This window comes from Convolutriloba macropyga, chromosome 7, assembly GCF_964194025.1.
Source record: "Convolutriloba macropyga chromosome 7, txConMacr16.3, whole genome shotgun sequence".
NCBI classification, from domain to species: Eukaryota; Metazoa; Xenacoelomorpha; order Acoela; family Convolutidae; genus Convolutriloba; species Convolutriloba macropyga.
Genome location: NC_134474.1, coordinates 2,797,511 through 2,809,090, shown reverse-complemented (window position 1 = coordinate 2,809,090; position 11,580 = coordinate 2,797,511). Strand labels below are relative to the sequence as shown.

The 11,580-nt window shown below is 34.4% G+C and overlaps 1 protein-coding gene across 7 annotated transcripts in view; it reads left to right on the top strand.

The window, feature by feature from the left end:
* LOC142342046 (uncharacterized) overlaps window positions 1–11,580 on the top strand; it is a 51,802-nt gene that overhangs the window by 6,094 nt on the left and 34,128 nt on the right. For 5 of the 7 annotated variants that reach the window (XM_075393218.1, XM_075393217.1, XM_075393222.1 and 2 more), the window contains 3 exons: window positions 300–629; window positions 4,332–4,567; window positions 7,474–7,666. In XM_075393218.1, coding sequence (XP_075249333.1) covers window positions 300–629; window positions 4,332–4,567; window positions 7,474–7,666 — 759 coding nt within the window. The remainder of the gene's footprint in view (window positions 1–299; window positions 630–4,331; window positions 4,568–7,473; window positions 7,667–11,580) is intronic. The other 2 variants (XM_075393219.1, XM_075393223.1) reach the window with 1 other exon arrangement.

Here is an 11,580-nt window from a genome sequence, read left to right as displayed (position 1 = left end):
CGTGTGTGTGTGTGTGTGTGTGTGTGTGTGTGTGTGTGGGCGTGTGTGTATGTGTTTGTGTAGGGGGGGGGGGGGGGTGTTGGGGTGGGGGGGGGGGGGGTGGTGAAGGGAAGATGAATAGATGCTGCTATGTAAGGCGACCATGCTAAAAACTAACAATTTCAAAGAGAGTGGGGTTGTTAACTGTTTGGTGGTTTGGGCTCGTTGCATTAGGAATTTATTGGAAACAGATTCAATAGTAAAAAATGACGAACTGGTAAATCAGGCATTGTAAACTTAAGTCATGGAAAATGTTCCAGAACATAAAAGAAAACTACTGCATTACTGACTTCCTGAAAAGACGTTACGAAGACTCGATGGAAATTCCAATATATGGAGCACTTGCTGTCATTTTGTTACTGGCTCGACGCGGTTCGGCGCCCCCTCGATACGACATTGCAGCTCAAACCAAATTTGTTAGCCGTCTTTACGGTCAGAGGAAAGATTCAGAGTTCACCAGAGCGTTACGGGACTTGTCGATGAAGTTTGATAGTAATTTTAACGGAGTTGGTCCTATGTGTATGCAGAGTAAAATGGTCGGCACTGACTTGTTGATTGCTTTGGATCTGTCAACTGGCCAGCTGAAACAGGTCATTTCCTTATTTTTCCTCGTTTTTCCTCTTTTTAAGACCCAAAAAAGAACTTGGAAATCCGAGTCATGATTAGATTTGTTTATTGGCACTGACGTTATTAGGTATAGTAAATTAATTATTTTTAAAAATCATTTCAAATCATGTTCTGATTCAAAATGGTTTGTGACAAAAACAGGGTTTTTCGATCAGATTTTGCAATATCATAGTTTTGAAAATCATCGCGTTGTAAGGATTCAGGGATCCAATTTATGCGCCCAAACTCAAAATCTTGTAAGTGCCTCAATATGGGAGAGCTATCGGACCTTTTTTGGTCTCTAGATGAGTAAGACAACGAGGTCATTTACACCAGTTTTTTTCTGTTTTCACGCAAGACTTATTCAGAAAATTATAAATTTATTAGATGATATTGATAGTCAAGCCAGCACTTTATTATTATTTTTCAACGTAATTAAACTCTTAATCAAGTTCACCCAAAAACGCTGGATATTTTGCAGAGCTGCACACTTTCTAAGCCACAAAATTGATCTGGCCTTTCTGTTTCGATTGCTCATCTGAGCTGAGAGTCATTGGTAGAAAAATTTGCATTGAAAAATATTGAGCTTCACAATTAAATTTTTTAAAAATAATTGGATCTTTTCCGTTTGTGCCCCCCCAGTACGTTATGCCCCCCAGTTACAGAACACGTGCCATTACATAGTAAATTATTATGTAAATATATGGCACGTGAGTCTGGGGGGTGCAAATCAAATGCGCCCACTAAGCTGGGGGGGGGGGCACAAACGGAAAAGATCCTAATAATTTTAAATAAACAGCAGGTCTGATGAAAATGATGAATTGTGTGATAGGGCGAGCAGGTTTCCGTGGTTGAATTTGATCACTGATATTTATATTGAAATCAATAAAAAAGATATCTATCTTTTACATCACGACTCTAACAGACGGTCAAAAGCTGCGATCAAAAATATAAACTTTTGAGATTGCTCTGCTGCTGGCGCTAATTATGGGTACCATTGAAGCATTTACTCATACTTTGATCCACAAAAATAACTTTCTCGAAATAGTTGTCGTGATTTTTATTATATTGCAATCAATTCTTATTTGACTCAATAGTTTGCCTCGCATCTATAGTTTTAACTAAATGTCAATTTTACAATTATTTTGCAATTTGCAAATTTTGTAATATAATGCTTTAATTTTACGAATGTTTGCAATCAGGTCTGAATATTTGTGTCTCTTATAGTTCGCAGTTGGCCTAGTAGGGGGATTTTACCACGCATATCGTTTACAATGTGTACTTTGAAAATTTTCCAATTAATTTAAGCAATCTCTGAGAAATGATTAGGAAAATAACCCACATTGACAAATTAAGCAGAGCTCGACCGAAACGAACTCGGCCCGTCGTTTGCAAATTTTTGTAAACTTAACATTACTTTGCAAAATTTTGCAAATATGATCTTGTGACGAGATAATTTGCAAAATTTTACAAACTTGGCACTATTGAGCCAAAACTTGCAAATGTTTGCAAATTTGGCATTATTTTTGAACTAGGGATTGATATTAGGTTTGTTAGAGCGAATTTAGTGTAGAAGTTTGGTATCTCCTTTTCAACAAGGTGTCACTCAATCACAAAACTGCAGGACATTTTTGAGACTATGAAACAAAGACTCTAAATTGCGCTCTCAATTTTAAAGGTCATAATATTCAAATGCAGCCCAAAAGTGCTTATTTTTTTTGATTTTTTTCTAGCGCCAAAACTTGAGGGTATAACATAAGAGCAAAAGACAGTTTTCTTGTTTTGAACCGGCCATGATGATTGAATAGTAACTTTAAGAGTTTTAGAAAAACTCTAAAACATCTTGTGCGCAATCAGATAGAAAAATCCAATCTGATAGAAAAATCAAGTTTGAGTTTACACAACTAGAAATATTGTAAAGAATTCATCTTTCACTTCTTTTCCAAGGTCACAATAATTATAAAATTTGCCTATGTTCCACGGAAATCTTTGTTCAAAGGGTCTAAAGTTGTGAAAATGACACCAAATTTAAATAATTATTCGCTTGGAAATTACACAAAAGTAGAAAAACTATCAATTACTCTCAAAACTTCATATTAAACAAACAAAATGTTTGTTTCTCTGAAACACGTTTTTGTGAAACAGGTTTAATGAACATTCAAATTTTTGTATTAAGTGCACCACAAAACAAAACTCTTGATTAGTTAACTGTTATTATTTGTCTATTTTACCTTTAATCATTTTCTTTCAAATAGTGCAGAGAGCAGGTCTTGTGGTATAAAAGGCGTCAAAGGACAATTCTGAATAGCATACAAATCTTGCGATTATCTTTATCTTTGTACTTTGTTTTGACACGCTATACAACTTGTCGTCAACAACCTTTTGTAGGATTAGAACTTTTAATCTTAATTGAGATTACCATCGATAGCAATGTTAAATTATATTGATCAAATATTGAATGGTTGGAGCAATATGGGAGAACAATTTGCTGAATATTCTGAATATTGAATTAAAAGATGTCTTAAAATTCAGTAAGATTAGGCCCCTACTCTATCTAATCCTCTGAGACATTTGCCAACGAGTCATTAGCCTATTAGTGATCTCCATAGTCTTGTTTACGTAATTGTAATTAAATGTCATCTTTGTTTGACTTTGTTGACTACAGAAATCAATTCATCATTTATTATATGTAAGACCAGTAAGATCTCATGACTTAATAGGCTTAAAAATTATGTTTTACGTGACAATTGAAAATTAAGAACATTTTCCATTCTTTTGAGTATAAACTATGAAATACAGAACCTAGTTTAAAGGCAAAGTAGTGTTAAGAATCATTAGTGAATAAAAAGCTCATATTGAGAAAAATTGCAATTGTATAAAACTTACAATGTGTTGAAAGATCTTTGAAAATTAGGAGCGATATAAAAATTTAAGATGATAAATTTGAGAAAAATGCTAACTCTACAATTAACGTTTTTGAGAGAAAAGAAAAAAGTAAAACCAATGTTATTTCTACAATAAAAAAATTCTAGAAGAGTAAATGACGCCCCAAAAAATTTAAGAAAAATAAGGGGTAAACTTGAAGGATTTGAGATTAGAATTCAATTCCGAAACCGTTGGGTATTTTGTGAAATTTTTATAATTCAACCCAACCATTCTAAAAATATCTTTATTGTAGTTTTGATAACCCGCTTTTTGTGGATATTCCGCCCTTTAGCGAGAGGTAAATTGTAATACATTGCTTTTTTTTGAAAACAGCTTTGCATTATATGTTTTTTGCTCTGCTCGAAATGAATGATATCCAATTGAAAGATATTAATCAATGAACGGCAATGAACTCATTTTTTTTGTAGTCTTAAGGTCCTAAAGGCGCTGCAGGTTTGTCAGTTGATTTTGCAATTTTGGCAAGAATTTTACAAAATTATGCAAGGGTTGAAGTCATGCCTTCTTAATTCGACTAGGGCACGTTGCGTACTCATTTTGGGTTTAGCCCACCCCTGCTGCTGAATTTTTTTTCTGGGATTGCAGCTACCAATCTTTACATACAAAACAGATTAAAACAGGGAACGATAAAAAACGAAGCAGAGATTCCTTATGCGTTGACGTTTATGCAAATTTAAGCATCGTAATCTCACTTTGTAAACAAATTAACTGAGCGATAAAAAATGAAACAGGAAAAATATCAGGATTGGTGGAGTATCCAAAAATTCATCGAAGTTTTCATCAGTGGACTTGACATCGGACCGGATTTGGACCAGACGAGACCGGCTATTTTGATTTTTATGGAGAAACAATTCAGTGTCAACTGGCAGGTCGTTTTAGCCTCAGGAGCCTCAATGAAGAATTACCAGTTGACTTTTGTCTTTGTTTCACAACGTTGTTACAGCGTTTTGATTAATTCAACCCAACCAGATGCCAGAAGGTATCTTTTCCGGACCCCCCACCCCCCAAAAAAATCACAGAGGAAATAGTCCTAAAATACAATCTACATAATATGCGCGAAGAACGTAAAAACTTTTGATCTGGCTAACCGAGCAATTGAACATTTTTAGAAAATCATACAAACAAATAGTTCGTCAACATTTATAAAATACAATATAGAATTGCAAAAATTTGTCCAGGACAAAGATGAGTAATGAAAGGATCAGAGAATCTATCATAAACCAAAATTCTATCTTAAAAATCTTTTATCAAGTCAACAAAGGATTGGCAATTGAAGAGCTTTCTCTAGACCATTACTAAGATGAAAGAACGAAAAAATGAAAACCAAATTGAGACCTTTTTTTAGTCATCCTCCATGATTTATGTTACAGCTTAAATCTTAATGAGTGCAATTTAGACGTCAAAAAATGAAAAAATTTGAACTTAAAAACATCAAAAAGTGACTCTTTCAAATGGAACTTTCAGAACTTTCAGAACTTCTAAAAACGTTCAGAACTTCAATAAATACTAGAAAGAGCTTTGGAATTCGCTTCAAAAGCGAACAAGCCTTACAAATAAAGTGGAAAAAGTACTGAAATACAGTTTTAATTTTTCTTTTGCCAAATAACAGACCCCAAAAATTCACAGGATTATATTCTGGGTACTATTTAAAAAAATCATTAAATGTGAATCAACCAAGGATTCTGTACAGACGTTTTTGTGAACGTAACCCACCGAATCAGATTTTAGATTGCCCCGATTCACTTTTGATCAAATACAGACCAATTGTTCAGATTTCTGTGGACAATTTGAAGACAGTCGCCAGTATCAGACTTTCGTCGGCTGCAATCAATTCATAATCAAATCCACTTTCACAGAAACTTCTTTTTGATTAGGGCGCTCGTCAAAAGGCGCTCGAATTGACTGTGATCAGACCTAGTTACCCTCAAAATCATCAGTTTAGTTGTTGATATAAATTAATGTTCTGCTATTGTAAGATTATAATGCATCAAAAAGATTGATGCCTTTAGACAAAAGAAAAACATTCAGACAAACAAAAGCAACATCGAAGTTTTTTTTTCATTTTAAAAAGAGGGAAATTTTAAATTTTGCTGAAAAATTGTTTTTTTTTTATATATATATATATATATATATATAAACAATTAAAAAGTTTTATATTTAACAGATTAAAGTTTTTTTTAATATATTTAATCGATTAAAACCGATTCTAATTTAGTATTAAGCCTGTTAAAAATGGCCGTAGCTAATCATAAACAGTTTTTCAAAAAAAGCGCCGGAATTTACATTTGCTATTATAACCTGGATCGAGATCGAATAAATTCAACTTGCTGTTCTTTGCAAAAAATGGTCAACTTGCAAGAACTTGAAAGTTGATTGGTTAACTTGTATAAACTTGGGATTTTGTTCCGGTTGAGCTCAACTCTACTGGTTGAATTCAATTTAACATTGTATCATTTATCATAGAAAATGGGACATAGCTGCTCAGTTTGTATACAACATAATACAAAGTGACTTAAGCGGAGAAAATGGCTATGTTTCATATTTATCAACTCAAGTGGTCCTTTATTGTTCGAGTTAATAAATGATAGTTATTAATGACATTTAAATGCGGTTATTAAAGTGCCTCCTCATTTAAAGTACAGGGATAACAATTTTTGCCTCAATGAAAATTTTTGGAGCTCGGTAGATATTTTGGATCTTTTCAACAATTGCCCCCCCTTTGGTACCTAGTAGAGAATCGCCTCCCCTTTTGTGCTATACTTTACCACAATATTACTTGGCCTACACTTTAGATAGCCGAATATTAGTTTAAGCGCAATTGCGGACCGCTGTTGATGGCCATGCCTCTCATGCGCTGTGGGATGTAATCCGGAAATCGCGGGTCGGTTATCGCGGCGAAGCCGCGACGCGCGCGAAGCGCGCCCACCGACCCGCCAGTCGGAAATTCTTTTCGCTTTGTATTCCGGTTCGGCTAATTGCTATACCACGGTGCATTTTATTCTATTCAATTTAATAGTATGTGCATGCGTGGAAAGTTATTAGTCGTCTCTGATTGGTTAATAAATAGCTCGCTTAAATTCTATTCAAGAATAGCCCCCCCCCTTTTGCAAAAGGGGGGGCAATTGTTGAAAAGATTCGATATTTTTCTTCTGTCGAAGAGCAGAACATGTGTAAGTTCATGTCTTGTGTTGTTTTGTTTTTGTTTGCTACAATATAGGCAAGGCAGACTGGCTATCTAATATCAACTTTGTAAGAACATAAGTGTTAAGTCGAAAGGTTAACTTGTAACAACTTGTCAGTCGAATGATTAACTTGTCAAAAGTTACAAATTAATGGAAGAAACTTTGCAAGACTATATATCGCCTTATAACAATTTAAAAGAATCTTGCAATTACTTACAATTTAACAATTCAAATTCAACCTGGATACAAATAAAGGGGACTGGTTACTGTTAGCGGATGGACTCCTTGGTTCTAACCAGGGCCAATGGACTCCAAATGATTATGTCATCAGAATGTAACTGTAATTTTGGCTCTAAACAGGGCTAGCAGGTGTTAATAAAAAAGAATGCAAAAAAATACTAAATTTTTGTATCCGTTCCAGATCAAACCGACCGCTCATCAATCACAATTTTAATTCCAACAATAGTCCAGACTTTCGTGCGTTTGAAAATAGATCAAAACCCTATAATTTTGAGCTCAACCCCACCCCAGTTTGAGCCTCAAGGTGATCTGATTAGACGTCACTACCTATGGACTGGTACATCAACTTAGTGCTTTTCCTCTGCAATTACGCAGTGTGTAAAAATTTATTTTTTCTGTACTTTACGAAGAGGGTGTAAAGTGACGTACAGGGTATCAATATCGGAAAAGATTCGACGAAAAGACTCACGAACGAAGTGTTTACAAAGGCTGCCAAAATGTTTAGCAACATACTAACGACTAAAACTAAATCTGGTATGCTCAAAGCGAGCAATTCTCGATTACATAACCATCAAGTAGCGAAGACTTTGATGTTTATTTTGAATGGACCCTCTCACAATTTAAGTTTGACTGTGGAAAAGCGGAAAGAATTCGAGGAATGGCTTTCTCATTTTATTTTATATTTACTATGTGGCAGAATCATATCCTGCTTCAGGTATAGTGTAGTGCACTACTGTGTAGCTTTCTGTGCATGTTCTGTTTATACATTCAAACAAAACGGTATTTTTTTCTAAAGTTGGTAAATTTTAAAAAAAATTGGTTTAAAGAAAACTAAAATAAGATTCCACTTTTAAAAAGATCTGCCTTGTAAACTTTTTTTGTCACAGTTTGTGTCATGCAGTGTCTTTTTGGTCCTTCCCTTCATCAACAATTGCTTTTTGTTTCCCTGTAAAAATATAAGGGAAAATGTTCAAAATTTGGTAGAGGTACCTTCAAGACGAACAGTTTTTTTTCTTCCACTGAAAATAAATTGATTAAAATTTTTCTCTTTCTGGATAGTCATAATATTATCAGCCCTTTAGACAAAAGTTTAATCTTTCGTTTAAACTTTCGTAACCTCCTACATGACTGCAAGTCTAATGAAAGGCAGAATTGATATAATGATGTATTGATATATAATGAGCTGAACAATCGTTCAAATTTTTTGTGTCACATGCAATATTGGCATCAATATTAAGTTCAAATCGAGCGTAGAAAAGGGTTGAATATATATATATATATATATATATATATATATATATATATATATATATATATATATATGTTTTATATATAATATATATATATAATATATATATATATATATATATACTCATTTAAAGTGTGTTTATATAATATAGCCGAGCAGTCTATACCAATAGCATATGCTCAATTCGACAGTATTTGAACTAACAGAATTTAGAATCCCGGTAAGATGTTTAGCATACGATGCTCCACTTGCTTCCATTTGAATTAGGTCAAATGTCAGAGCTCCTCAAAAATTCTTTCTGCGTTTTAAGTTGTAAATTATTCCGGCCACTGAATTTTTATTCTAAAAATCTATTGCAAATCATAGTGGCTTTCTAAAATAATGAATTTTTTTTGAATTTTAAAGTGGGGTTGATTGGTGGTAATTTGTTTACGATGCAATCATCAAAAATCAAAGTTTCAAAGTTTTGTATCCAATCATCTCAGAAATGATATTTTATTGGTTTTTGATTTTCTAAAAAAACTATTTATTTTCAACTTTAATTTTTCCAGAAAATGTATTGCTTTGAGATTTACCTTCACTTTTTAAAGTGTAGAGCCAAAAAATGTCTTAAAAATGTCACGGTAGTAAGCTCAGTTGCTTTTCGAGTGAATTTTCATTTGATTAGAAACAAAATTCAGAAGAACCTCGGGATAGTTCAAATAACATCAAATAAAGAAGTTTTAAGTAGCAGATTATCTTTGATTGCACAAGTCATTTCTACAAACTAAATTTAATCTGCATTTGAAACATGAAAGTAACATGACAACAAATTCGCTATTTTACAAATTCTAACAAATGAGTATAGAGTATGAAAGCTCTCAAAAGAAGTTTTGTAGCAATTGTATTAGACATGTGGTCTTTTTATGCAATTTTTCACTTGACAGATTTTTCGTCAGAACCATTTGATTTTTTGTCTTCAAAAGTGGGTTCAACAGTTAACGCTCGGAGGGCATTAAGTTCTCATAGAGCCCTACCCCTAACCAGTGTCTAAGAGTGCAATTAACTAAAATGTTTTGAGGAGAAAGTTTTATGGTGCTAAGGGCGGTTCTTAATCTTGAGAGTTAGACCCCGAATCATCTCCCCCACTCACCAACTCAATCCTTGCACCCCACTCATCCCAACGCATCCCCGCACTCCTCCCTGGTGGTTGGGACCCCCCTCTCTTCCAGCCCTACCAGCCCTACCCTTCCTCCCAAATCACTCGACCCCCCCCCCCCCAGTCGCTGGACCCCCCAACCCAGAATCTCTAAGACCCGACTTGGTACTACCGAAGCTAACTTCTCGCCGGTCGTTTGAGAGAAATTCACCCGATGTCAGTAGTTTATGTTTTTCTTTCGAAATTTGTGCTTTTAAAAAAACTTTGTTAATTCAGGAAAGGAAAAATTGCTGTTTGCTTGACAAACAAATTCTTTGTTTTCTAACAAAGCTTGAAAAAAGATGCATCCAAGACATCGTTGGCATTTAAAAAATTTACAAGATCTTGTTTTGCAGCCTTTTTTGTTTATTGTCAAAGCAACCAAATCAACACATTAGCCCAGTTTTTGTCAAAAACTTTGAAAAATTCTCATTTACATCAGGACAATTCAAATTAATTTTTTTTCACAAAAATTGAAAAAAAGGAGAGAGAACAGATTTTCTTAAAAAACAAAATATTTTATTCAAATCGATAATGCGAGGAAAATTCATAAAACTTTTAGACCTTCTGTTTCAACTGGACTTTATAAATAAATTTAAATAGCAAATTTGTACACCGCTAAAATATTGTTATAGATAGAAACAATAATTTAAATTTGCAACAAAAGTTGTGTTGACTATCCTTTATAATTCAACTATTTCTATTACGAAGCTGCTAACATCATAGTTAGACAATCGGTCACCACAATGTGAAAAAAATCGATATTAAGAACTCTGAATTTAAATATCACAGATATAATTAACGAGACAAAAACATTCAAGTTGGATGAAAGCAAACGGTTGAACGATTGATGATTGCATAAATATATATTTGGCATTAAACGTTCATTAATATCAATGGGTACGCCAAAGTATCAATCATAATGCCTCATGTTGGACAGTTTACGATAGAAACAGCAGTGATTTTGAATTGTCCACTTAATTTTCAATGTTAATTAACAAATATGCTGGTAGTACTGTTACTTTAGAGGCTATCTGTAAAGTAATGTAACTGATAAGTCAGCTTTTAATGTCGATTTTAGTTCATGCAACTCCATCAAGCACACTTTTTTTGTGATTTGTCCACATTTGTTTGAATTTTTGTTACTTCAAAAACATATATGATACATTGTTTGTCTTTGCACATTATTTCTCCTGTGGTTTTGGGAACTGGGGTTTCATTACCAAGGTTAAAAAATTAGGGGAAAAGTGGGCTCTCCAAACCTGGGTTGAGGTTTGGTGGTGAATTTTGGTAAGAAATGCGGTGAAATGCGATGAAAAAAAATTTTTCACCGCGTATTTCTTACATCTTTTTGCGGTGAATGCAGTGAATCGCGGTGAATTATTTTTTTTCACTGCCTTCTCGGCGGCGGTGAATTATTCTTTTTGAGTTAACCCTCGGAGGGCATTAAGTTCTCTTAGAGCGCTACCCCTAACCAGTGTCTAGGAGTGCAATTAAAAAACTGTTTTGAGGAGAAAATTTTATGGTAGTAAAGGCGGTTCCCTAATCTTGACAGTTCGACCCCGAATCATCTCCCCCCACTCACCAACTCAATCTTTGCAACCCACTTATACCAACGCATCCCACTCCTCCCTGGTAGTTGGGACCCGCTCTCTTCCAGCCCTACCAACCCTACCCCTCCTCCCTAATCACTCCCCCCCCCCCAGTCGCTGGACCCCCCAACCCAGAATCTAAGACCCAACTTGGTACTACCGAAGCCAACCTTTGCCGGTCGTTTGAGAGAAATTCACCTGATGTCAGTAGTTTATGTTCTTTCTTTCGAAATTTTTGCCCTTTAAAAAAACTTTGTTAATTCAGGAAAGGAAAAATTGCTGTTTGCTTGACAAACAAATTCTTTGTTTTCTAACAAAGCTTGAAAAAAGATGCATCCAAGACATCGTTGGCATTTAGAAAAATTACAGGATCTTGTTTTGCAGCCTTTTCTGTTTATTGTCAACGCAACCAAACCCATACATTAGCCCAGTTCTTGTCTAAAACTTTTAAAAAATCTCCTTTACATCAGGACAATTCAAATTACTTTTTCACAAAAATTGAAAAAAAGGAGAGAGAACAGATTTCCCTAAAAAAGAAAACATATTATTCAA